The 27,959-nt window shown below is 44.9% G+C and overlaps 1 protein-coding gene across 12 annotated transcripts in view; it reads left to right on the forward strand.

Annotated features, from left to right (window-relative positions):
• Positions 1 to 27,959, forward strand: part of DLG1 (discs large MAGUK scaffold protein 1) — a 289,256-nt gene that overhangs the window by 77,030 nt on the left and 184,267 nt on the right. For 10 of the 12 annotated variants that reach the window (XM_059731291.1, XM_059731292.1, XM_059731283.1 and 7 more), the window contains exon 4: positions 27,245 to 27,409. In XM_059731291.1, the coding sequence (XP_059587274.1) occupies positions 27,245 to 27,409 (165 nt within the window). Of the gene's footprint in view, positions 1 to 5,869; positions 6,177 to 27,244; positions 27,410 to 27,959 lie in introns of those variants that run through there. The other 2 variants (XM_019481739.2, XM_019481733.2) reach the window with 2 other exon arrangements.

A 27,959-nucleotide genomic window follows, 5' to 3' on the forward strand; every position in this document is an offset into this window, starting at 1 on the left:
GGGGGAGAGAAGGAGGATGAATAGTGGAGAGAGAACTGGGGAGTTGGATGTCAGGCAGGTTATAATGTGTCATAAATCCAATGTCTATATTTAGTCCATGATTTTTAGTATCCAGGAGGTTGATTAAATCACCTAGTTGATTGATCAACTAAGTTTGCTTTGGATTAAAATGAGTACTTTTGCACCCAGGATTTACTTTAGAAAGAACATGCTTAATTTAATACCATAAGGTATGCATTAATTTTTTGTTTGTACATCAAAAGGTACACTTCTTCACAGTTCCGTATCTTTCTTGGCTAAGGATTAATAAAATCATATTTTTGTAAAGAAACATTTATCATCACAACTGCATGTGTTTGCCCCTAAAAGATGTGGCTGTTCCATGTAGTATTCATCAACAGTGTACATGTAATTGCCTGCAGTTACTGAAGGTTTTTGTTCTTCATTATATCTCTCTGATAGAATCCTTTGTAAATGTGTAGCCCATAGATCTCTTTGTTGATTCGGCTGTGCCCATAGCACATCTTGAGCATCTTGAGAGCTATTTCTGCAACGTTCAGCACTGCTTTTGGCTCTGTTTAAGCCCAGTTTATTGTCATGAAATATCCTTCTATGTGCCTTTTACTTTTTACCACAAAATTATTTCATTATGGTATGGAAAAAAGCTGACATTTTAAAAAGTGCAGTAGGGGCCTTTCTGTGGGATAGTGACGTTCTTATACTCTTGGGGAACAGGCAGTGATCCCTGACTAACTTGTCTGCCATTTGACCTGTGCACTGTTGTTTTCTGCCAGCTCTGTTTCCCCAGAAAAAAGTGATGATAGACTGCTATTATGACCAGGTGAAGAAGCAGATATTTGGAAAATATGGGTAGCCTTGTATGCTTTTGGAATGCCCTTGGACTTGAATGCACACATGGACCATGTCCACATGAGCGTGGATGTTTATTTTGCAGGGGGCAAGAAGCCGTGGCGCACCTTGTACTGCTGCTGCTTGTCCCTGGGGAACGCATGTGCTGTGTGCCCTCTAGCATGTGGCAGGTTACCGTGGGCAGGTAGGGGAGGCTCTCAGCAACCTTACCTAGGGTCTTCTGGGGCTGCAGCAGTGGCAGTCCGGCAGCCGGAGTGTGACTTCAGCCAGCCAGGCTGTAGTTTTGGGTGCTGCGCACTGCCCTGTGTGCACAACTCTGCTTTTTTTTGCACGGGTTTTTATGACCTTGGGCTCTCCTGAGGTCAACCCCCCACCCCCACACCGCTACCTTGCAGCGCAGGAACAGCTGAATGCGCAGGGTGTGGTGCTGCGGACATGTCTGCAGCACCACATACTGCGTGGCCATGCTTGTCTGGATGTGGCCACAGCGTGCACAAGATAAGTAGCTAAACATGGAAGAAAACTTTGTTTTAATAGCTTTTTATACTGATTTGTAGATCATTTTGAATACTTTTCTTTGTAGTTTTCCAGTGTAGCTGCTAATGTGATTTTCATCTACTTTCTCCCTCCCCCTGGCCTGGTTCTGCCCCTGTCTTCCAAGCTTACACTGACAGTGTAAGGAGCAAAGCCTAGGGATAACTTCCCTGGAGACTTGGAGGAAAGCTGGTGCCAGGGGCAAAGTATAGAGCAGCAGTTCTCAACAGTTTTAGACTCAAATTAGCCCTTGTTAGGCTCAGGGCACCCTATGGAAAATTCCAGCTCTCAGTTTTCACTCATTTTTGAGTGGAAAAATAATAGAGCAATTATTTTGTTGCAAAGCACTTAAAAAGATCATGACGGGTCAGAATGCTTTGAACACTCTGGATTCTGATGTGAAATCACTGGGTTTGTCTTGTGAATCATGTTTGCACACCTAGGCGTGCCTTTGACAGGATCTCAAGGCACCCTGGTTGAGAATCACTGGTGCAGCATGTTTGACCTCTGTCACCTTTGGTTGTCCAACTAGGAAAGAGGTCTTCAGCAGTGGCTATCACTTGTGAGTTAGCCAGCAATGCATTGCCATATGCTGTTTATCTCTTGGTTCTGCTAGTTCTTGTCTGGAACAAGTAATGCTTTTTTGTTAGTTTTATCGGTTTAATTACTGGTTTGTTTTTCTGTCTAACTTGACTAACTTGTGAAAGTCTATTAATTATTCACTTAGTGTGCATGTAAGGGTACAATACAACAAAATCCCTCAAGGCATTTACCAGGTAAAAAGAATTGAAGGGGAGATGATGAAAGCACCAGGAGGCAGTAGACATTTCAATGTAGAGGCACCTTTTGAGGAGGATATGGGAGGTCATTAAATCAGTAGGATGAAACATGAAGAGACGTGGCATTGTTCAAGTCTTAATTTTTTAAGTTTAGATGTTCCCATAGGTGACATCTCATGTGAGCTCGCAGTAGGAGTCCAAGTACCATATTTGCTAGAACAGAAGATGTCCCTGATTACAAGATGACTCCCAAAACTTAGATTCTATATATGGAAAATATATAATACTTGGATGCCTATCTTGCTGGGATCATTTGACCCCAGCTGACTTCCTGCCCCTTGGGCAGGGGGCTGGACCCGATGATCTTGTGAGGTCTCTTCCAGTCCTAATGCCTATGAAATCTATGCATTTGCTATAATTTTCTGGGTATAGAATCCAATTATTGGAGGTTTGCTTTGAATTTGTCCCCTTCCCACTGCTACATCAGGGAAATAATCTGGGGGATCAGATAGCTCTTTGTTCTCTACTTCCCCCGTCTTCTTCCCTTGGTAGCCCCTTCCTCCTCCCTGTACTGTCAGAGCCTGACTATAGCAATTTGCATCCAGTACCCACAGACTGAGTTCATCCAGAATTGGTGTATAGTATAGACCCTTTCTTGAAATGGCTGCAAGTTTTAGCACAGGTGTTTCATAAACACAATTTTGAGCAGCGTGTTGGCACCTAGTTATAACTAGTATAAACTAAGCCCAAATCAGTTCCAAATTCACTTGGGCAAAGTCAAAATGTCAAGTTTTGAAATTTGACTGAGCTGAGCTCAGACATCAAGTCTGCATGGCTCTACCACTGGGCAAGTTTCCTCCTTCCCTCCCATTCCCATCAGTCTGGGGTTTCAGATGCTCCCCAAATCCATGGCAAGCGTACTATGTGCAAGCTCCAGGCCCAGAAGCTTTGGAATTCAGATACCTCCTAATCTTGCTTGCTTGTAGCCAAAAGGACAAGGAGCAAGCTAGGGAAAAAGCACAAGCGCAGTACCCCCTTGCCAGAAAATGCCCAGAGTGCAAGGGACAGGCCTCTCCCTATAACTTTAACATCATTAGTGAATGTTAAAAAGGGTCATTCCAGAGTTGAAGGGGTAGGAGGAAATGCAATATCTGGATGAGGGTGGCTACATAATGCAGGATAAGATGTGACTAAGTTGCATAGCAAGAGTGTAGCCTACTTAGTCTGGGGGTGGAGTGGGGTAGGGGAAGGGGGAGCCAAAAGGCGCAACTCTTACAGAAGAGAGAGAATCCTCCTGCGCAAGGAAGTGGCATCGTTGCAGAGAGGTGGGTTTTCAGGGATGTGCACAGGTACAAGTAACAGCAAGTGGAGTACAACTGTGGAGGTTGTGATCCATTGGGGTGGTGGGCAGGCTGTCTCTTCTGGCTGTTGGGGTCCATGTACTGGCGCTCGTCCATAATGTGCTCAACATAGATGTCTCTCGACCATCTTGTGGTGTCAGACACCATGAAATGCCTCATCAGTTTGGTGATGCTCAGCAGGCCTGCGGGACACTCATTGCTGGGGTCCCATGCTCCGAGTGCCTTGACACTCATCTCATATCCCCAGCTCTGCAGGACATCTGTCAGTAGCTGGTACTTTGTTTCTGCTCGCAGGCTTCAATGAAGGCATGCTGCCAGTTCTCGAAGGGGATGGTGATATCAGCCATCACAGTGTGCCTGTTCCCATTGGCCATGACGATGTCCGGGTGCAGTCGGCTCTCACAGCCTGGGACGGCGTGGTTGATGGTCACGGTCCCAGCTGAGACCAGGATGGCCTTCACCAGCTGCTCCTGGGCAGCATTGTGGCCCTTGATCTTGTGTGACACTTGATCTTAGCCCAAGAAGCTAGTACTTAGTCTTTTATGGTTTGACAGTGAAATTCAACTCTATCTCCCCCAGGAAAGCTCCTATGTGGAGCTTCTCCTTCTCCTGTGATTTCTAGACCTCTAATAACTCGTGTTTCTCTCTAGAGTCTGTCCAGTTTGCCATGTTTTCCCTGAAGTGTTGTGACCAGAACTGGACAGGGTATTCCAGTGAGGCCTCCACGGTTCTGAGCAGCGCAGGGAATCGCTTCCTGTGACAGAGCAGTGTCGGGGCTCCCAAAGACTGGAAACGGAGTCAGCGCTGAGGGGGTTGCACTTAGTGGGCACTCGCATGCAACGGCCTTTTGGCTAGGAGCAAACAAAACTAGGGGACATTCACACCCCAAGGCTTCTGGGTCTAGGGCTTGCACATCGAATGACTGCATGCCCCCCCCGACCTGGTTCCCGGCAGCACGTTTGCCCAACAAGGGCCGTGTGTTTTATAGTCGTGCGCAGCGTTGGCTGCTTCATAGTGGGTTTATGTTGCTGAGATCATGCTGCTTTTGGCAGCAGTTTAATGATGGCCAGTGCATTTATGAGATTTCCATGCATGTGATTATAACACGAGGGGCTTTTTTCCCCATGCCAGTTGGGGGGGAGTCTCGTCTTGGAATGGAGTAAATACGGTACTCTCGTTTGAACACTCATTTAGGGAAGACTTCTTCTGTGAGAACAGAACAATTGTGGAAGCACTTTTTTTAGGTATATTCTGCAGTGTACTTAATACAACATGCTTGTAATGAGTGAATGCGCTGTATTCAGATGTTCATGCTGTAGAGCTCATTTACAAAATATTTAAGTCCAGTTTCCTAATTTTGTAATTGAATAGAGAAACAAACATTTTTTTAAATATGCCGTATATTAAAGCATGCTAATTAACATATCATACATAAAAAGATTTTAAATAAAATGTGTTTTAGAGGTCTTTGAATCATGCTCACATTTACCTCGGTGTTAAGGTAAAGACTACAAAATATTTTTAATCTAGTGTTTTAATTAAAAAGAAGAAAAAAAAAAGAAAAAAGTTCAGCTATGTACTTGATTGAAATGCAGTAGCTATGTGCAAACTTAACCAAAGCCTGGAAAAGTGAAAAATGAAGTTTTTGGTTTGGAAGGTATGAAACTGGGCAAATGCACGTTTCCATAGCAATCTCTTAACTTTTCGCAGTGCTGCAAAGTTGGCTAGGATGTTCTGTGTTGTTGAATAAAGCTACTTAAACAATTTTTAACATATTGACATGTCAGAAAAAACATTAAAAACCAGTTGCAAAATTCTTAATTATTGGATGGATCTGTTCAGGGTTAAAATCCTTTTATGTAAAAAGGTTGTAGATTCTCGTTTTCTTTTTCTGGCTTTATTTTCCCTTTAAGACATACAGTGGAAAGAAAACATTTCTTCAGCAAACTCGTGGTTTACGTTGGGGTTAGGCTTTTAAAGAAGGTTTCACATGTTCATTGGTGCAGTGCGAAAGCACCTTGCAGGAAGAGCGCTGGGTTCATCTCCATCGGGCCATGTAACGAGTCCCTTGCTGCAACGTCTTGCCCCTCCCCCTGAGCAGCCGGCACCGGCATAGGTTGAGCAAGTGGCTCGGCTGGAGTTGCTTCTCTTCTCGTGGAGGAGACGGCAGACCTTGCACTGCAGCAGGTGGAGCTGAGCCTGGGTGCCGGCAGAGGGGATCCCACCCGGCAAGACTTCGGGCCTTGGTACACTTGTGCCTTCATGCTGGTCTAACTGACTGAAAAGTGGGGTGTAACATTTTGAAGATGGACACAAGGATTTGTCAGTAGCAGTCCTGAAATGCTGAACTGATCTCTAACACGAGGGAGCAACATTTCCTGAGGAATGCAACCTATTTTTATATGAAAGCTCAATTTTGAGCACTATGGACCTAGAGTAAATGTCAAAGGCAGGCGGCAAGCAGCGTTTACACAGGCATTTTTCTGGAATTTCAATCACGGATCGATTGAAGTGCCCAGGGTCTGAGAAAATGTCTCCTAGCATCAAAAACTTGGATTGCTTTTCTCCGATGCTGTGCCACTGTAAAGTAGCGTGCACCAACAACACAATATCATTAATGTTTGGATGTAAGGTGGGTCTGAAGAGGCTTTCCTAAAAACCCGAGCTTAATTGTTAATGTGTTGCTAGTGATGAAGTCATTATGTCTAGGGAACGAGACACTAAGATTCAGATGAATTGGTATGCTTTTGTTCCGTGTATTAGCTAGCCAGTTCTCAGTGGTCTCTGTGAATCTGACAGAAGTAACGAATGATATACCTATACTGTTCAGATGTTGTTCAAAAGGGGCTTTGGAATTTGGTGTACGTTGCATGTAATATGTCGTCATTCTTCATCAGTCGGCATTAATCATGTAATCACTTTATTGCGCTTGGCTTTCATTTTCTTCAGCTGTAAAGAATTAAATACACAGGAGACTCCCATTGATATGCAGGGCTGGAAATGCCTTCTGACATCATATTGATGGAAGCAATTGTTAGTGGCAGTTTTGGGTTTAACAATGACCTCAGGCTTTTAGTTATTTTAGGTCTAATTCAACTGCTGGGATTATAGAGTAATAAAATAGATACAACTTGATCATTGTACTTGTGTTAAGAGAGCGTTTTCAGGCTTTATTTCAAAATAACTTTAACAATAAAATAGTTTTGCTCATTTGTTAAATAATATGAGAGTGCTTCAACAATTGAAAAAAAAAAGATGAAATATATAGGTAAAAGTTACTTTTCGGGTGCAGATTTTAATTAATTTAGAGCATTTAACAGCCAGTTAGAAAACACCAGTTTGTGGTTTGATGTATTAAAACAACATTTAAATAAATTAATTTACAACCAGAAGTAGCTATTTTATGCCTCCTTTGTAGACACGCGTGTAGGCACATATCCGTGACAGCAGGTTGATGTAGGCTGGTACGATTTGTGGGGTACTTCATGAAATGCAGTGCGCTTGTTACAGCTGAGGAAAAACACAGCTCGAATGTCTGAGAATTTTGTATAGCATTAATGTAAATTTAGATTAATGGCTTAATTTACTTATCTAAATATAATCTGTAATTTGGATGTATTCAGTTCCAGGATGCAGTGATTTGTTCCGTTTTTCTTCTATCCACATCTTTTGCATTTGCCTGAGAACTGTAAAAAACATAGTGAAATGGTAAATGCAAGTCTGGAGCAGCCAGGGTGTAATTCTTCTGTGGCCCTTAAAAAAACAAAAAATATAACAAAAAACCCCAATGTTTCTCATACCACATTCTGTAATACATAGTCGCTCAGGAACGGTGCTGGACAGTTTCAGAGGGAAAAACATTTTTTAATAATGAAAAGCGACTGTGTAAAAATAGCAGGTCATAAAAGGTATCTTGAGAGAGAAAAATAGAAGATATCCTTTTTAAGGTAGTTATTTCTTCTTGGAGATGATTGGTGGTAGCAGTTTTACTGTACATCCGTATATCTGTGCATCTGTATTTTTGTAACCATACATCAAAAGAATTATTAACACGTTATTAACTTGTCGAGCGGCACAGATTCCCAGGGCGCCGCGCAAACTTGTACTTGCTTGAAGGGGATGAATGGCTGTGTGAACACTAGGATCAGTGATTGCGGGCTCACCCGGGAGTCGTACCCGGCACGGTGGCTGTGTGTGAAAAAGAGAGTAATGTTATTAGTGCTTCCCCACTGCTTTGTGGTCTTGCTGCTCAAGTTTTGGAAAAGGAAATGGAGGCTGTGACCATCTGCAGCGTCAAGGTCTCTCGACACGGGTGGAGGGTCACGGTTGCCCCCTGGTGGGACGACAGCAAAGGATGCACGTGAGCCATTTCTGCCGGACATTTGGGCCCTTGGCGTGGGGAGCAGCGATGCTGCTAACGTGCAGGGGATTGCTGTGCGCCTGCTTCAAAGACTCTTTCATTAAAATGTAACCAATAGCAGCATTTTTATAACATTGGCTTTCCTGTGTTAGGCACTTAAACTGAGGCAAATTTGAGAAAAATATTTTCCCAACTGTCACGTTTTTATTATAATTTGTTCTCGTATTGGCAAACATAAGTCTTTTTATTCCCTTTTTAAGGCACAGTTGTTTACAAGTACTGACACAGCACATACATCCTGTATTGCAGTCAAGCAGATCCTGAATGCACTGAATATTTTTAGATGGCAGATAAGAATAGTTGAAGTGAATGCACAGAGAATGCAGAACTGATGTGATTTGGACTTTTTAACATGGGACTGTTGTGAAATACTGAAAAGGTTAAAGCTTAACTTGGTTTCTTAAATATAAAAATAGCATTATTTTCAAGCATAATGAACTTCAAATACTGTAGCTTATCAGAAAGTTGAAGGGTTAATATTTAAATGACTGTATACCGAACAGCTGCATCTGGTGCAGCAAGGGAGGACAAGCTGTTCAGTCCCTCACACACAGAGCACACTGAGCTGTGAGAATCGGCAACTATTATAGTAAATGAAAGTTTGCCATTTTTTGTGTTTCTCTTTCCCTCCATGTGACCAAATACCTTTTAAGACAATGTATTGCTCTTTGCTCCATTTACAGTTTGGTACGCATTTGCTAGTAATAAAATTCTAGACTGAGGGAGAAGTCCCATATAAATATTGATGCCTTTGTAATTATATACAGCATTTTGTTTCTTAGCTGAAATAAAATTTCAATATTTCAGTGGATTTAGCCATTCTTTCTCTACCAGCAATCAATTTTGTGAGTGTCTTGATGTATAATGATGGAACAGAGTTTCCTAAATAACATAGGAGGTTTACTCAGTTCTGTTCCAAGTATGCAATATTAAACTTCAAAAATTTACATTTAAAAATGTCCAAGCACAAGAAGTTGCTTCAGTTGTCTGTGCTGGTTGATGTCATTGACTTAGACATTTCCCTTTCTTCCAGTTAAGCTGTTAAAGGAAATCACTGTTCTTTCACTTGAAATCAAAAATGTGTGTACATTGGGCCAGATGCAGTGCACCCGGGGGTGCTGAGGGAGTTGGCTGACGTAATTTCAGAGCCACTGGCCATCAGCTTTGAAAACTCATGGTGATTGGGGGAGGTCCGGGATGGTTGGAAAAGGACAACCGTAGTGCCCATCTGCAAGAAAGGGAAGGAGGAGGATCCAGGGAACTACAGACCAGTCGGACAAACCTCAGTCCCTGGAAAAATCATGGAGCAGATCCTCAAGGAATCCATCTCTAAACACCTGGAGGAGAAGAAGCGATCGGGAACAGTCAGCATGGATTCACCAGGGGCAAGTCATGCCTGACCAACCTGACTGCCTTTATGACGAGGCAACTGGCTCTGTGGATGGGGGGAGACCGGGGGATGTCATGGACTTGACTTGAGCAAGGCTTTTGATACGGTCTCCCACAGCGATGTCACAGGCGAGCTAAGGAAGTACAGGCTGCATGAATGGACTGTTAGGTGGATAGAAAACTGGCTGAAGCATCAGCCTCAGGGAGTAGCAGTCAATGGCTCGATGTCTAGTACGCAGCCGGTATCAAGTGGAGCGCTCCAGGGATGGGTCCTGGGGCCAGTGTTGTTCAGTGTCTTCATCAACAACCTAGAAGATGGGATGGATGCACCCTCAGCAAGTGTGCAGATGACTCCAAGCTGGGGGGAGTAGTAGAGATGTGGAGGATAGTAGATAGGGCTAGGATTCAGAGAGACCTCAACAAATTGGAAGATTGGATCAGAAGGAATCTCAGGAGGTTCAACAAGGACAAGTACATGCACCGGTGCAGGCTGGGGGTGACTGGCTGGGCAGCAGCTCTGCATAAAGGACCTGACAGTGGGCAATAAACTGAATAAGAGCCAGCAGTGTGCCCTTGTTGGCAAAAAGGCCAATGCCATCCTGGGCTGCATTGGTAGGAGTGTTGGCAGCAGGTGGGAGGGCAGTGATTCTTCCCCTCTATTCAGCACTGGGGAGGCCACATCTGGAGTCCTGTGTCCAGCTGTGGGTCCCCCACTGCAGAAGGGATGTGGACACATTGGAGAGAGTCCAGCGGAGGGCAATGACAATGGTTGTGGGTCTGGGGGACAGGACTGGTGAGGCGAGGCTGAGGGAACTGGGCTGATTGAGTCTGCAGAAGAGAAGACCGAGGGGGATTGAATAGCAGCCGTCACCTCCCTGCAGGGGGGCTGCAAAGAGGATGGAGCTGGGCTGGTCTCAGTGGGGGCAGATGACAGCACAAGGAGCAATGTGCTCAAATTGCAGCAAGGGAAGTTTTAGTTGGATATTAGGCAAAAATGTTCTCCCTAGGAGGGTAGTAAAGCATTGGAATAGCCTACTGAGAGAGGTTGTGGGGGGACTCTCCATTCTTGGAGGCTTTTAAGGCCCAGCTAGACAAAATCTTGGCTGGGATGATCTAGCTGGGGCTTGGGGTTGGACTAATGTGACCTCCTGAGGTCCCTTCCAACCCTCATTTTCTATGATTCTATGAAATACAGAATGTTGCAAATGTTAAAATCAAACGATTTGAACTGTTTTGGCTAAGATTGTCAGGGGTTGAGGCATGTTTTTTGCATTTTCTTGTATGGTGACTAGGTACAGAAATGCAGTCTAGATATGTGTTGAAAACACTGCAGCCCATCATTATCATCATCTTGATGTTGTATTCTTTTTGTATAAGCAGATTTACTCAACTTTAGCTAGGGCTTTTTGCAGAGTCAGTGCCTAGCCTCTTATTTTCTTGGTTTTATAATCTGTCCAAACTGCTTTAGGCTAAAATTTTTCAAGTCACATGGACAAATAGGAAATGCTGGAGAAGAGTAAATGTGCTTCTTGTAGAGGGCAGTCCTGCCTAACCAGTCTGCTAGAGCTCTTTGAGGGTATTAAGATGGACAAGGGGGATCCAGCTGAGATGATCCACTTGGATTTGCAAAATACGTTTGACCAGGTCCCTCACCCAAACCCTCTTCAAAATACTGAGCTGCCACAGGATTGGAGGGAAGGTTCTTTTGTGGATTGAGAAAAGGGAGAACCTTGTGAAATCTCCAGGCTTGCAGGTGATACTATATTATCCTGGGTAATTCAATCTCAAGTTGATAGAAAGGAGCTGCAGAAAGATCTTAGCAAGCTAAGTGAATGTGTAGAGAAGTGGCAGATGAACTTTAGTGTTGACAGATGTGAAGTAATGCACATGGGGTGGAGGGGAAATAACTCCAATTATGCATAGACAATGGTGGAGTGACCTAGCTGTTATGACTCAGGAAAGAGACCTTGGGGTATCTGCAGATAGTTCTCGAACAGCCTCAGCTCAGTGTACAGCAACAACTGAAAAAGCCAATAAAATGGTGGGTCTCATTAAGAACAAAATTGAAAACAAAACAGAGAAGATCATCATGCAACTGTAGAAATCCATGGTGCACCTAAATTTTGAGTATTGTGTGTAGTTCTTGTCTCCACATCTCAGAAAGGATGTACTAGAATTAGAAAAGGTCCATAGAAAGGCAGCCAGAATGATCAGGGACCTGGAACAGTTGCCAGACCAGGAAAGACTAAAAAGCTAGGACTTCAGTTTGGAAAGGAGAAGGCTGAGCGGGGGATATGACAGAGGTCTATAAAATCCTGAAGGTTGTGGACCAAAGGAACAGGGACCTGTTGTTCACCAAGTCCCTGAATAATAAATAGAGCTAGGTGGCACCCACAGAAATTAGCAGGAAGGTGAGTCAGCAAGGTGAGTGTCCGTAAAGCTGAGGGAGTTTTCTTTCTTGGAAATACAGAGGAAAAGGGATAAGCTGTTCTTTCTCAAACACCTCTGCATCTTTTCTGATGGGAGCTGAGTGCCTGACACGCTTTCTCCTTACAGTTTTGTACCACAGCCAGGTATTGTCCACCGAGGCAGCAGCATCAGGCTTCTTAAGCACCCTGGGTTCCTCTCTCTAAATTGCCACTTTGCTGAAAGAGATGCACATATGGAGCCTCAGGATCATATTGTAGTCCCTTTGGTATCCCCTTTGAAGCATGTGCATCAAAGAGAATGAGTGCTGTAGGTGCTTGCAAGGAATTTCACATAGACTCTTCTTGCTTTGCCCAGAGGGTTGATCATACTGCCAGCTGCAGTAATGGCAAATGGTGGGTGAATATAAGATTCATTTTTTGCATCTTACTGAACAGTTAAGTGGTAGTGGAACAGAACGTGGTCCCAGCACACTTGTGGCCCTCAAGTGCTTTTCTCCAGGAGTGGATCTAGAATTTTGCAACGGTAATTAGTGGTGGGGAGGGGGCAAGGGGCCTGTGACTAATGACAGGGACCAGAGCTCTTGGCAGTCGAGAGCTCGCTGTCTGGGGGCTACACAATTGAAGGCGGGTGCTACTGCACCTTTTGTTCCCCACCCCCCTGGCATTCCTCCTCTGCTTTACTCTTAAGATGACTAACAAAGTTTTTATTAAAAACATTTAAAATAATATGTTGTACAATAAAATACAGTAAGAGACTTAAGTCACAAATGTATTTGAAGATTTGGATAAAGAATTCTTCCTGGAAAACATATAGTCACCTTTATTGCTTCAGGCACTAAGTGACATTAGTTAATTTTTCCAGAGACGTCCAGAGCCTTGAGCTTACCTCTTGATGGCTAAGTAAAATAGAACATTTTTAAAATATTTGAAAACACTTCTATTCCACAATCCTTTGAAAATCTCTTCATTAAAAGGAAAGTTTGTATGGTACGAACTGTAACATACTTGGAAGGTACTCTGCAGTACATTATTTTGAAAAAGGAAGACAATTTAATTGTGTATTTTAATTGCTTTTTCAGGGAAAGATTGCACAATGAAATCTTTGTGGCCTTGTGGGTTAAACTGATTTTAAGTAAAAAGGGAGATTAGTGGTGAGGGGATGGTTAAGTGATTGCTCTGTTTTCCTGTAACAGAATTTTGATAGGGATTTTCCTCTTGGCAATAAGAGTCCCAGCTGTGCAGATCTTGGAGTTGTCATTGCCATGCATCCCTCTAAAAAGCAGAGTTGGCCAATTGGTACATGGATACAGCAGTGCCCAGTTGGCAGTGTCTGCAGTAGTGGTCATAAGTCTGCAGTAAAACTTGCCTGTTGGTTTTTGGTTAATTTTCTTCTGGTTTTGTATTGCTCACTATTATTTTACTTTAAATTGTTTAATTGGTAAGTGCAGGTTAAGTTGCATTTTATACCCAAATATTATGCCCTCATTCAAAATGTATTTGTAATGTGCAGAAATGTACATCACATGTTAAGTATACTGTCTGTTTGGCTGTGGTCTTCTGCTTAAGTTGATGGATTTTTATTTTGATTCAAGCAGAAGTAGGCCTTGAAAATGACATTTTGGAAAACTAGTTTAGTATACTTGTTCGTTTGATTCCATTGTTGTTTGGCAACGTGAACAGCAGTTAAAACAGTAAGTGTAGGGATCGAATAGATTCACTAGTGTGGTGAGCGTTTGTACTGGAAGGTCAGGTGATGGTGCATCAGTTTGTTGCTTTTTTCATGGAAAAAGCTTAGTGTGGTGTAACAGGGGGCCTGCTTGGGGTCAATCTAATCGTGGCCCACCCACCTGTTCCTGGGCCAACCGCCTGCCTTCTCGCCTGCCATGCCTTGTTGGGTCTATCACAAAGGCCACTAATCATGCGAGTGGTCCTCCTCTGGATCCCTTGTCCTCACTGGGCCCTCCGCGGCCCTGTCTCACTCTGTGCCTCACTGGCGCTCAGGCTTTCCACAGCCCTGTCTGGCACTGCGCCCTCTCTGGGGCTTCTCGACGCGGCCCCCTCCCCCTGGGGCTTCTCAACGCAGCCTCCTCCATCCCCTTATAGCCTCACCCAAGCCACCGGTCAGAACAACAAACGAAACACAAGCTCCTGGGCTATAACATAAATTCAGGCCACCTGGCTACCAGCATTCAAGCCACCCTAGGGGTGTTCCATCCCTCAACCATGTTGGAGACTGTATGTCCAGTCAGGACTCACTCCAGCAGGGCTCCTTCCCCCTTGGCTGCCAGCAGGGAACTGGCCTCAGGTCTGGGATTTATGTGAGCCAGGCCCTGCCCCTTCCTGTCAGCTGACCTGTAACAGGCCGGTGCCGCTGGCTCACTCTGGTTGCTCTGGTAACCCACAGCTGGAGCTCCCTAGTCAATGCTAGGGCTCTTCCCCTAGCAGTTCCCACTCTTATAGGAGCTGGGCATCTAGAGTGCCCTGTGACACGTGGTTTCCATCTAAAACTTCTAGAAATAGGCAATAGTTGATTAATCAATTTCTTGGTGATGTAATAAATGTGGGCATGAATGGAAAGAAGTAGAAAGGGATCTGATGTGCCAGTGGAAATATATTTTGCTTCAAGTGGTAAAATGGTTTCTTTTTTCCCTAAAAGGCAAATGTGAAGGAAAATATTTAAACAAAATTAATTTACTTTGCTCTTAATTTTCTACTTTCCTGTAATTATTAGTTTAAAGCAGTGGTGCTCAACCTTCTTGCCCCATGGACCTGATGGGCAGTCCTGGCCCATCCATAGGCTGGATCCAGTGTGGTGTGCCCAATTTGGGGCACAGCAAAGCCTGATCTGAGTGCACAGAGGGGCAGGGGCAGCCGGGTCCAAGCTGGCCGAGCAAAGCGGGGTAGGAGGTAGCGGGGAAGGCCTGACAGTATTAATTGCTGCTCCTGCCTGCTGCCAGATTTCCTGGCCCGCAGGGAGGGAGCCCGGACCTGGGTGCTGTGGTTCTGCGGGCCAGGTTTGGCCTGCCGGTCTGGGGTTGAGCACCCCTGGGTGAGAGTGATACGTATAATTAATCCGTGTAAAAGCAAAAATAACTGTCAGAAGAAGCAAAAAAGATTATTACAAAAGTATGCAGAGGAATTATTCAGTAAATGTAACGCTTTGAAGAAAACAGCAAATGGCAATTGCGAGGAAATCTGATCGCTCTATACAAGCAAATTCATGAGGTGAATATTAGGGTAGAAGCACAGCCTTTGAAGTTGAAAAACTATAGTGGCACAAGATCAAAAGACTTATAAACTGGCGATGGCTAAACTGAGATTGTGAATAAACAGATGATTTCTGGCTATCAGAGGAGTGTCATTTGGTGATGTTTTTTCCTGGCGAAGTGGGGAAGGAAGAGGATCTGAGTCTGTGTAAGGTTGAAGTAGCTAAGTTTCATAGCAGGAATATGGCAGGACAGGGAGTTGTGGCTCGCTGGCCAGCATGTGCGATGTAGTTGTATTATTATGGTCCCCAGACGAGGGTAGAAAGTTAGTTTTTGTGGTGTAGAAGGCATCTGGTGATATCATGTCTCGGGGCTTTTGCTGATTACCATTTGGAGCCAGGAAGGGATATTTCCTGCTAGCTTAGACCGGGCATTTTTGTCTTCCTTTGTAGCATGGTCCTTACCTGTGCTGATGCAAGCACGTAGTAACCAACTGCTTCCCTGGCATTGCAGTGGCGAGGTGTTGGCAGTGCCCTTCTCTTGCTTGTTTTCACCTCTGCCGTGTTAAAAGATGGTATGCGGATGTTTTGGACACGTTGTGCCATACACGAGGGTTTGAAGCAGGGCTTGAAGCAGGGTTTTTCAAGTGACAGTTGCCTCTGTGGCCCAGCAAGCCTGTTAGAGTTGTAGGTGTTTACAGCCCTAAAATGGGTTAGTCCTCTGCACCCGAGTTACTCACCTGCTTGTCACGTTGGCTGCAATTTCTGGTACGCTGCTAGTAGGGTCTTCTGTGATACGCTGCCACTGGTACATATTTTTATGTGCATCAGACTTTTATCTTCATTGGTAATATATTTTTAAATGTTGATATTTATTAGCCATTTACGGCAAGGGTTTTTTTGTGATACCTTTTACTGAACCAGCTGTATAGCTGGAAGAACTGCTGGCCAAGCTTCTGGGCATCAAGTGCCTGTCCTCAGGTTTGAGGAGCACTTAACTAGTCCGTAAGATTTAGGTGACCTGGGTCCTGGTGTGGTTGTTCTGGCTCGAGAAGGAGAGCTTGGAGTCGCTGTAGATCATTCTCTAATAAGAGCTCAGCATACAGCAAGGTTGGGGCACCCCCTAATGACCACGCGGCCCTTGCCCGGCTCCAGCTCTGGGGTGTCCTCCACTTCTCGCTTGCTTGCCGTGCCTTGATGTGTTTGATTGATTGAACGAGAGCTTGCCCAAGGGTCCTAGAATGACTGTGGTTCTTCTTGGCCCCAGCAGGTCCCTCTGCACCCTGCTGGTCTTAGTTCTGCCCCTCTGGGGCTAAGTGGGCCTTCCTGACCTGCACCTGTAGCCTTAAGGCCTACTCATGGCCTCTGCCCTTCCCTACAGCCATGCCCATGCCTCGTAGATGTTACTGTTCGGCCATTCTCCCTTGTTGGTGCCTTGGTCTTCCCGGCATCTGCCCCTTTCTCTCGCTGGGCCTTCTAGCCTAGGTCCACTATGCTGGACCTGGCTTCTGGGCTCCAGCCCTTGTCCCAGTTACTTTGTTCCTGGGCCTCCTGGCCCTGTCTCCACCCTGTTTTGGGCAGTGGTCCTGCTTTGATCCTGTCTGGGCCTCTTGTCCTGTCTCTGCCATGCTCTGGGTGCTGAGCCTACTTTGGCTCTGTCTGGGCCCCAGCCCCTACTTGGCTTCAGCCCATGCTAGGCTACCATCTCTCTCTCGGATGTAGCCTATCTTTGGGTTCAAGCCTACTCCATGTCCCGGTCCCCCTGGGTCACTTTTGGGACCTTGTGCCACCGCTAATAGTCCCAAACCCAGACAGCCGCTATAAACAGTGACAGAGGACTAAGCCCTCTGGCTACAGCACAGCCTCCAAGCCGAGTGGCTGTGTCCAAGCTTCTCCCCTGCCCTGGATCGTGTTCCCCGGTAGCACGCCTTCCGTGCCTTGCTTGCATTCCCAGGGCATGCTGGAAATCGCCAGCTCTCCTGCGGCTTGCCGGGCCAAGCTGCCTTTCTGGCTCAGGCTCCGGTCACACAAGGTGGCGGAGCCCTGCCCTGTCCGGTCCGGTGGCAGCCGGTCAGCGCAGGGGCGTCCCTTGGGCCTGGTGGCTGGTTTCCACAGCAGCTTGTGACCGCTGCTCCAGCAGCACCCCTGCCCAAGCTAGGCTCTGCCCTGTTTTCTGATGGCCTAGCCGCTAGCTTTGCAGCAGGCAGCCCTAGGCAGCGTTCTCCAGCCCCGGGTGAATGAGCAGCGCCCTGACTTGGCAGCAGTGTTTCTCTACCGCCTGCCGCCTTGCACCTGGCTTGTATCCTGCTGCCGGGCTGTATTGGCTGTGCTTTCTCTCCTTAAAGTAACAGGAGCCTCAGGCTCCCTGTCCCAAGTGGTAACCAGAAAAGCCAGTACAAATGTTGGGCATCATTTAAGAAGTTAACTGAAAACAAAATGGAGAGCATCATCATGCCACCGTGTAAATCCACAGTGCACTCGCATCATGAATACTGTGTGCATCTCAAAAGAACGATGCAGTAGAATTAGAAAAGGTCCAGAGAAAGTCAACCAAAATGATCGGGGGCCTGGAGCAGTTGCTAGACCGGGAGAGACTAAAAAACTAGGACTCTTCAGTTTGGAAAAGAGAAGGCTGAGAGCCGATAAAACCGTGAAGGGTGTGGGCCAAGTGCATGAAGAGGGAGCTGTTGTTCACCAAGTCGTGGACCATTAGAACTAGGGGGCAGGTGCTGAAATCAGTAGGTGACAGATTTAAAACTAACACAAGAAAGGACTTTTTATGCCATTTGTAGTGGACTTGTGCAATTCATTGCCACAGGAGGCGGTGGAGGATGATAGCACACCCAGGTTAAAAAAAGGGACTGGATAAATTCATGAATGAAAGACTATTCAAGGCTAATGAACAGAATTGTTGGAGCTGTTTCCTCTGGCATCTCTAAACCAATAACGGCAGATGGCATGGAAGATATTGAATAGTGGATAGATCGTTCAGGGGATCCAGTTCAATGCTCTCCCTCTATAACACCCCTTTCTGCCACACTCAAAGGCAGAATATGGGGCTAGCTGGACCACTGGTCTGGCCCAGCATGGCACTTCTTAGGTTCTTATGATGTGTAACATATCCTATCTGTGTGCTATCTTTATCTTTTTTCTACTAAGCTAATTGCATGTAGCTATCTGGCATTCTGCATATTTTCAGTATTGAATCCTAGCTTCAGTAAATTCATGTTAATTGACAAACATGTATCACTGTCTCAATTTGTACTTTGCTGAAATATTCCTTCTGTGGCCAAAAAATGAGAACCATTTACATTCCCTGGTTTTATATTGATAGTCAGCCAAAGGTTAAGGTTAAATTTGTACCATCAGTGTACATTAGAGTCATCACCATCTTTTTTTTTTTTTTAACACTTCCCTTAGTTTTCCTAGAAGGCTGTTTAATTACCTTAATCAGATTGCCAAATGTTTCTTTGGAAACTCAGAGAAACCATGTAAAAACTAGTAGGCAGATACTTGGCAGGCCTAGTATTAAAATACTCTTCAGGACACATTTTGAAGTTAGTCCAGTAGGATTACAAATATAGATAATACAAGTTAAACCTGGATTGGAAGGCTTGTTCCAAAAATAGTTTCTTCCTGTAGTCTTGATGCACAGCTTGGCAAATGTAATGCATTTTGTTTTGCATATCAGTTCACCGTAGCTTCACAGAGGTATATCTGACAAACCATATATAACTAAATCTTTCAGTATTTGTAGTTGTTATACCTGCCTGTAACTAAGACTTTTTTAAAATAAGGGTCTAATTGCCAAATGAACACAAATCAGAAGTTCAAAAATCATTTTTATGAGCTGCCTCTGAACTGTGCAACAGAATGGTAGACCGTAAGGAAGAGAGAACCTGTTTTTCCTGAAGTAGAAAAATGTATGTTCGCTGTTGTAACGTGTTACAGAACCTCTTCAAGGTTGGTAAATTGGGCTAATGACTATTTGAATTATTTTCCCTTCATAGTCACTTAATCCTCTTTCTGACTGAGTCCGGGGTAAAAATGTTTGTTACACTGTCGTTGACAAACTCAATCTGATTTGCTGGGAAACTGTAAAATAACTGGGCTGTGTGATCTCAGCTCAAAAAAATTCTCAGCAAAAGGTAACTAAGCCTCTGTTTTTAGATGTTGATCAGGAACACACACAAGGCAATTGCAGCCCCGACCTCCATAAAAGATACAGAAGACCCATGGGGTTGATGGATTGGGACAGAAAGCTGGATTTTGTGTGCTTGTGCCCGCTGTGCCTAAGCTGGCGGAGGACAGGGGACCAACCCCTGCATTACTTTCCTGGTGGGTCTTGATTCTGCCGCAGCTCCAGTTCTTGGGGCAGTCTCACTAAGAGAGTTCTTTCTACTGTCTCCAAACCCCTGGGTACAGTCCTTGTGCTTGAACACAGTTTGGGACATTTTCTTAATGGTTTACTGCATGTTAGGATTTGTACAAGAAGTAGGCTCAGCAGCCGAGGCAGTGAGGCACACTGATCTCTGTTAAAAGCCCGGAGTCCAGGCAGCAACTCGGTTCCCTGCATCCCCCATGCATCAGCTCCCTCTCTAAGCATGGAGCTAGGGTTCATTTCCTTAGCACTTGCAGTTTGTCCAGCATTAGTGAAATAGTGCTGGCCCCAACCCTGTGGCTTACAGTGTATGATTTTAACAATGTAAAGTCTATGGAGTCTCTCTGAGGCCTGAGGAAGGGTACAGTACCTCTTATTCAAAAGCTTGTCTGTATTCTTCCCAACTACACAGCTGGTCCACGAAAAGATATCACCCACAATAATCCTTTCCTATCGATTCCCCTACTTCTAGACATATGAGTTCTAATTTTTGTCTTTGATTGCTTTGTCTCCTGGTGCAAGGCAAGTGAAAAGGCAGCAGACAAGGTTACTTGGCCTCCCAGGAGAAGTGAAGTCCCCAGACGGTGGGATTGCCACCATATGTTGTAGAGGCTCACAATTTAGCCAGGCTTGAAAGAGGATTAGACACATTCATGCAGGATAGGTCTGTTGGGGGGTGTTGAACGTGATCGTAGGGCTGCAGCCTCCAGATGAGGACTTCGGAAGCCTCTGACCACGGGAAGCAGGGGCTGGGCTCCATGGCCTGCATCTGGATCTGCAGAGGTGCGTGGCCCAGGCCGTAAGAAGCCCCACGTGCTAGATGTGGCCTACCTTTGCAGGCTGGGTCTGGCCTGTGCGCTGGATGTTTGATGCCCCTGGGGCTGGGGGACAGATCAGCCTGGATAAATACTTCTTCTCCTAGCATCTACTCTTTCACGGTGTGGGGTACAGGATACAAGGATAGACAGACCGGTGTGCTGACCCAATATGCCATCGCTTATGGCTTAGACCCTGCATAAATAGTTCTTTGGGAAAGCCCCTCTCCGCTCCCGTGGACACTTGGTGTCAGGGGCAAAAGCAAAGGCTCCCTCGTGTTCTGGCAGTTTCTGTCTGCAGAAGTAAAACGATTCATTGGTACTCTTTGCAGATGGGTGCTGCTTGGGTTTTTCTACATTACTTTGTTGGCTAAGCAGGCCCAAATATTTTGGTTTGGGGGGCATATAAAGTTTGGCTCATTCCTGCCTTTTGTCACATGCTGCTTAGATGCAGGTGAAGACCTGGACCTTTGCACCTCTGTTAATGTAATAGGTGATCATTGCTTTCATATTGTGTTGGCTTGACTTCTGTGTTTATAGAATATGCACATTTCCTCCAAAATATTTTGTTTTTATTTACCTAATTTATTGTTCATCTATCATTTTTGTTGTTTGAAGCATTTGATAAAAGGCTTAAGATGCGTTTAAAATCTGGGTGTGAAACAAATGCCAGATTTTTGGAAAATTGGGCCATAACTAGAGATTTTTTTTGTCTTGCATTTGATATCTGCATACAGGAAATGTATTGCTATTCTTGATTTAATTTAGGTCTAAGAAATTACTATTGACTAGGTGTGACAGTGGGATAATACAGATTGAATGTAAACATTTTAATTGCTACTTTTTCATGTAGCCAGTGGATGACCTGTTCACTGAGGATATTCCTCTGATTAATTCACTTTCTATCTGAAAGCCATCTGGAGTGTTGAGTTCATAACCTATAAAGAATCTGAATTCTGAAGCTGACATGGGTTTGCAGTTTAAAACACAGAGTTATTCTGTAACCACTGTAGTTGGTTTTGGTGATTTTTGTGGTCTGCTGCTACCCACCACTGTTAGAGATTTCTCATTATAAAATCTATTCTTAAGAAACCTTAATTATCCCCAGAGAGGTCGACATAGTAATTTATGTATCTGGCCTGAAATACTTGCTCCCTAGAAACACGGGAATGAAATCAGATGGGCTTGACCCAGATCTTTGTTAGAGATAAACTGAGTAGACAAATTGAGTTTTGTATTATGTCGCTGCTGTGGAGCTGCAGCAATTTACAGCCTCCTAGAATTTGGCCCTTACACATTTGTCATATCGTGCCTCGTCACACATCATACTTCAGTCTTTTTTCAGATTGTAATGAGCATTAGTGTGAGTTGCACAGTTTCCTGAGCAGTAGAAAGGTGATGATACTTCTTATGATCTAAATAAAACACATCCTGAGCGCTGGAGCTGGTGCAGACCCCGACCGGTACGTTGTGGGAACTAGGAGCACCAAGCGGCTGGTTGACAGCCCCAGTCCTCCCCCCGCACCGAACTCTTGAACGGGGTATAAGAGGGCTGGGACTGGCAGTCAGCTGGTGGTTGGTCCCAGCTTTCCAGTGTGGGGTGGGAAGAGGGGCTGGGACTGATAACTAGCTGTTGGTTGGTTCCTGCCTTCCTTTCTTCCCCAGCCTCCCCGCCCGCACCAGAGCTGGTTCAAAACTCTGGTGTGGTGGGAAGGGTGCGACCAGCCAGCAGCTGTTTGCTGGTCCCAGCCTCGGCACTGCACCAGAGCCTCCTGGGATCCTGTGATCCCTGCTGACTTCCTGCCCCTGGACTCGATGATCTTCCAAGGTCCCTTCCAGCCCTAATGTCTGTGAAATCTGTGAAATCATATATTTCCCTGTAAAGCAGCTGGACATTAGCTCAACACCTGTTAGATAATGTGCTGGAGACTGCCCTCACCAGTAAGGGCCCAGCTTTGCTATGCCATGGGGCTTGCTGCTTGGACTCTTGTGTTTTAAGTTAACACATGGTGAGTATAGTGTGACAAGGTCCAAGTGCCTAATCTGCCCTGTAGAGCTACTGTTAATTGTGATAAAGGAATTCAGCTTCCTGCAACATACATCTCAAGCCTACCTGTGTGAACTTGAAGTGCAATAAATGCCCAAATTCCTAAGTACTAAAGCCTTCTTGGAGTTTGTAACATAATCGACCATTGTAATTTTTAACTGAAAGCCTCTTAAAAATGTTCCGTAATTGAACTTGGCTGGTTCTTACAGATAGCGAGGGATTAGAAGAATATACCTGGGCAGCTAAGCTTTGGCTTGGGCAGGAGTGGCTTGGATCTGTGACGGGAGGTAGGTGGCAGTAGCTACCCTGGGCTGCTGCTGAGCTGATCTCGGGCAGATGGGAAGACGAGAGGGAGAGCAGCTGTCAGCCCAGGGGCTAGATCGGGGTGCCTCGGTGTCATCCTCCTCAATACCTGGGGGTTTTACTTCCGTTCCCTTGTGCGGGGGTTGGATGGAAACAGGTCGCGTCGGTTTTGTCTGCTGGTATCTTAGCGTCTCACTGCAGAGGATGGTGGTAGCTGGGCAGGCTCTTGGGAGGTGTGCAGGAGGGAGCCAGGACAGTGCCGGGGCATGGAGACATCATGTCTTGTATGCGTGGGGGGCACAGTTCTTCTTCGCTCTCCTGTAGTCAGCAGGTGACTGCCACCACCTTTAGAAACTACCTGCCAGGGTAGAACTGGAGTACAGGAAGTCCCAGCACCTTTGCAGGGCAGCGTGTACTGGGAAATGTGGTACAGGTGAGTCTTCTCTCAGATTTAGAGTTGAATTTGCGGAGCTGAAAAAAAATGTTGTTTAAAAAATAAAAGGGAGTTTCCTCCAGCGTCAGTGACAGAAGCAAACTTGGAACAGGATGGTGATCCTCAGAAGCTGCGGCTCGGATTTAAATTCCATCCAGCCCAATCCCCGCAGTGTGAAAATTAACCACGAAATGGCAGTGTCAGTAGTGTCCTTGGTGTCATTGGCCTAAATTCCCTTTCTTGTTGTGCAGACTTGGGTGCACCAGTTATCTGACTTCTGCTCTCACTCCACAAGTGGCCAGATGCCAGCGGGGGGCCTCAGTGCAAGGGGCTGGACTAAGTGATCTTTGGTCTGTCCCTTCCAGCCCTATAATTTATGTGCAAATATGCGAGAGAGAGGAATGATCTGTGATCTTTCAACAAGAAAGCACTATAAATATCATATTACTTATGATGATTTGAAACCTTTACTGGGAGAGCCAGCCATGGAGTCAGGAAAGCGGAGGCAGTGGAGGTGGAGGTAGGAAGCTGGGGTGGGGAGGGAAGAGCTGGCAGAAGCCGGAGAGGTGGCGGGGAAAGCTGGGGTAGAGAGCCGGGAGAGAGGTCGTTAGCTGTGTTAGTCTGAAGTCAGTCACAAGGTTGTGTAGATACGAGCTTTGCTGAACCCAGGTTGAAGTCATCTGATGACGTGAACTTGGGTTTGCGAAAGCTGATGCTCTCTGTGTATTCTACTCGGTTAGTCTGTAAAGGTGCATATCTGCCCCGTCGTCTTTGGAAGTCGCTCCATTTCAGCATGTTTCTTCACCTGCTTGACGTAAATTTAATTAGCTATATCAGTGTAGCTGAAAACCAGAGTTTGTCTTTTCTCGGCCCTCAGCAGCGTGCAAGTGCGCTTGTCAAATCGTGGCTTGATCTCTCTGAAGAGGACACCTCTTTAGCAAAATAAAACCGGATCCCCTTATCAGCCTCCACTTCAGTAGCTGGCTAAGTGGGCACTTTGAGGGGGGGAAAAACCAACTAGTTGGGGGGGGGAGAGGAAGGGGGGGTTGTTGGTTTTTTACAACTACTGTGTATAATTATTCACTCTCCTATCCTGACAATTTCCATTTAAACCAAGCCATAAGTACTTTACGTGGTCATACTTTACATTTAATTCGTCTATTAACCAGAATGAGTTGTCTTGGTTTTTGAGCTTGGGTGTATAGTATATGATCTGATCTGTGAACAAGAGAAGACTTAACTCCTCTTTTCAGATCTCACCTGTTTTAGTTCCACCATCAACTCATGGGACTGGAAAAGGTTTTCTGGGTAATCCTGCCTGGTCCTGTTTGATCATTTCCTTCACTAAACTGGTCAAACTGCACCTTGAAGCTAATCAGGTGTGGCATCCCCCTCCTCTCCCACCGCCCCCAGTCCTACCAGGATGCTCTTCCCCACTGGCTGTACTCAGAAACCTTCTAATGTCCAACCTAGATTCATTCAGGGCCAGAAAATACCCATTTCTTCTTGTGACAAACCTTGTTCCTTAGATTAACCAGCTGTTCGAATCATATTCTCTCTCAGCCTTTCCTTTCCTACAGTAAACTCTTCTGATCTCGGCGGAGAGCATTTCCATTTCCTTGATCATCTTAGCAGCTGTTCTTTGCATCTGTTTTAGCACGTGACCTGTTACCCCCGACTTGGAATCCATAAATCATGGGTTCAGGTGGATACCTCCAAATCGGGCATGGCCATCTCTTGAGTTCCTAATGTCTGCTGGTTTCCAGTCAGTTTAAGTATGTTGCAGAAAGCCTCATCTCTTGTAAATTATCTGTGGTTATAAGCTTCAGAACATTGTATAATTTGTAAATGGAAATTAATCCAAATGAAGTGAAATACCACTATAGCCTGTGCATCTAGAATCCACTTGCTGTAAACCTGTTTATTTTGTTTTTCTATCCTCTGTTGAGGATCTGCTAACAAATGTCATTGAGTTTAATCAAAGAAATTAGTCTTTTTGTGTAAGTATGTGTGGTATTTATGTATCTTAAACTGATGAAAAATATAACTTGTAAAAGGGGAGCAAAGTTTGAGTTAGCAAGGAACCTAATATTTTGAATTTTCTGAAACTTTTGTGTATAGATTGGAATCCTAGCACCACACTAATGTAATTCTAAACCTTTGCCAATTATTAATATAAATGTTATCTTGGTGTTACGGCTTGGTCTTGTTGCTACGTGGCCTGGAAAGTGCCAAGTCCGGTTTAGTAAGTGCATCCAGTTCTTCTGTTTCACATTCAAGTAACTTATGGAAACCAAGCAGTTAGAGAGCAGGATCAAGACTAGAATATACCAAACCAACTTTATTTTAATTTAGTGCTCTTGAGGGCTGCAGCTGTCCTGTTGTGTGCCGCACCTAGCACTGCGAGGTCCTGATCCAGCTCGGATGGCTTTTAAAAATATTCTTGCTTCTGAACAAATATGCTACTTGCTCATGACCAGTTATGGATAGATACGGGATATGCCACCTTTGATACCAGTGAGCTTTTTGTTTCTGATTTCAAAGGCAGACGATCTAGCCCTGTGTTTGGTATGTTGATTTAGAGAATTACATTTCTACACCATTAAAAACACTAGCACCAGCTACAAGTAGCCCTCGGAGTTGGGAATGCGACTGCGGGACAGACTGGTGCTCTGAGCGCAGATATTGGAAGAGGGATTACTACGCCAGTGAATTCTCCGAAGCGGTCCTGTTTTGGGGTCTGATGAGAAAGACTTGTTATTGTATGTCAGACTCGAGTGAATTTTTAGGAAGACTCGCTTCCTTCTGCTGTTCCTAAAAATGTGTGAGAATTGTTTCCATGAAACAGAAATGTTGTTCTGTAGTTTAAAATGTCTGTAGTTTAAGGTCTCCTGTGTATTGCGTGACTGTCGTATTAAAAACTGCCATCTTCCTCTCCCCAAGCCCGCCAGGCAGTACTTTACAAACCGACTGGAAGCCATTCAGAAAGACCACAACAGCCTGTCACAGAAGTGGAGGCTTTCGTTTGCTCCCCATTTTCACTTTTGAACAGAAGTGACTTAATTTGGCACCAAGTATTCTTTCTGTTGTAGAAGAGCTCCCTTATGAGTCCTGTTATAACTGATTTTTTTCACTCAGACTGTTGTCCTTGTATTGAGGGACTGCCCATGACTGTTTTGTATTCAATAAGTGTATCCAGCTCAGGTTACTTTAAAATGAGTTTTGACAAGTCATCGAGGGCCACGTAACAGGCAGGCGGGGGCAGATAAATATTAAAGCAAAGCAGATAAATAAGAAGCAAATATTAATTTTCTAAATGTTTTAGGGGCCCCGCGGGCTGGGTAGAATGGCCTGGCGGGCCGCATTTTGCCCACCCCTGTGCCAGACTGTGCATCAGTGATCTGACTTTGCTTTTGTTTGTGAACATTCATATCTTTTTGCTGCTAAAGTATAAATTATCTCCTAGGTTTTATGTAATACAACAGAATTCTGCACCATAAGCCTGTGGTACAAAGCGTTCAGCCATACGCGTCCCTTGCTCTAAGAGTTTATAAGATTGCCTAAGTGATTTTTCCCTGAATGGGAGGGAACATGCAGACAACAGCAAGAAGAGGAAGTGCATGCTTTTGGAGTACACCTGGCGCTGAGGATATGGAGAAACATTTTTCAGTGCATGCATGAATTTGTTTTTCTGGTGCATGCAGAGGAAGGTATTTTGAGGAGATGACAGGGTTGGAATAATTACTTTCCCATTGTCATTGAAATTGGAAGTATGTAATAAGTGTGTAAAAGTATGTAATAATATTAGAGAGAGACTGTGACTATAAAATCTAGCCAGGTTAGAAATGTGACCTCAGGTTGGCCATATGCTATCCCAGTTTCTTAATTCAGGTTTTGATTGTTACAGTAATTTTATAACTTTGAAAATATTTACTACCGCTTGTGTAAAACTAAACATAGGAAGGAGGACCTGACGTCACCCCAGAAAGACACTGGAGCTAACGCGCAGTGCTGTAGAACAGGCCGACCTACCAGGCATTTGGTTTCATGGGATTTTTTAGAAGTTGTTTGTATTTCGAGGAGGAAAAGATTTAAAGGGATCTTTCAGTTAACGGTGTTCCTTTGAAAGAGACGTATTTTGATCTCCGGTTTTCTTTTTTTCCCACGTGGTATTGACTGCGTGTCATTATTCTTTCTCTGTTTTTAAAAGACTCTTCTTTACTGCATGTGCCTCTTTGCATGTGGCTCACTTCAAGATAACTTCTCTGTACTCCTCAGAAATACCGCTACCAGGATGAAGATACTCCTCCACAAGAGCTCAGCTCTCCACACATTAGCAACGAGGCGGCAGGTCCCGAGTTGGTTCACGTGTCGGAGAAGAACCTCTCCCAGATTGAGAACGTACACGGCTTTGTTTCCCATTCTCATATTTCACCGGTAAAGGTAGGCAACTTTTTCTTTTTAAGTCGCTTTAAAAGCTCTTGAGCTGTTGTTTTAATAGATATTGTGGCTTGATGGAAAGGAGGTTTTGTCAAACCCGATTTCAGTTTCTTAAAGTTAACTGTATAGGTTTAGGAGACTGTAGAGCTTTTGACTTAGTGCCATGAAATGTTCTGACTAAAAAGACGGTATCAGTAAAATGTATTTCACTTGAACTAAATCTGGCTAATGTGTGGGGCTCAAGAAAGCCCTTTCATGGGACCCGATCCCATTAACACTTTGGTCAGTGGTGTGGCAGTACACGCTGTCGGCACGAGGGACGCTGCAGGTTGCGTGGCAGCTGGCTGAGCACGGACCATGCTGCAGTTGGGGCCGCCCGACATAGTAATCGGCATTGCTTGGGAAGATTGGTACGTTGAAACAAAATCGGTTTTAATACTTTTAAGCGTAACGTTGTACCTGTAGGAACAAGGAACTCGGGGTATGCCTGTGGAGGAGGTGACTATCTAGGAAAGGATTTCAAGGTCGTAAAGCGGGGCTTGGCCACAAATGG

The sequence above is a fragment of the Alligator mississippiensis genome, chromosome 7 (genome assembly GCF_030867095.1).
Source record: "Alligator mississippiensis isolate rAllMis1 chromosome 7, rAllMis1, whole genome shotgun sequence".
Lineage (NCBI taxonomy): Eukaryota > Metazoa > Chordata > Crocodylia > Alligatoridae > Alligator > Alligator mississippiensis.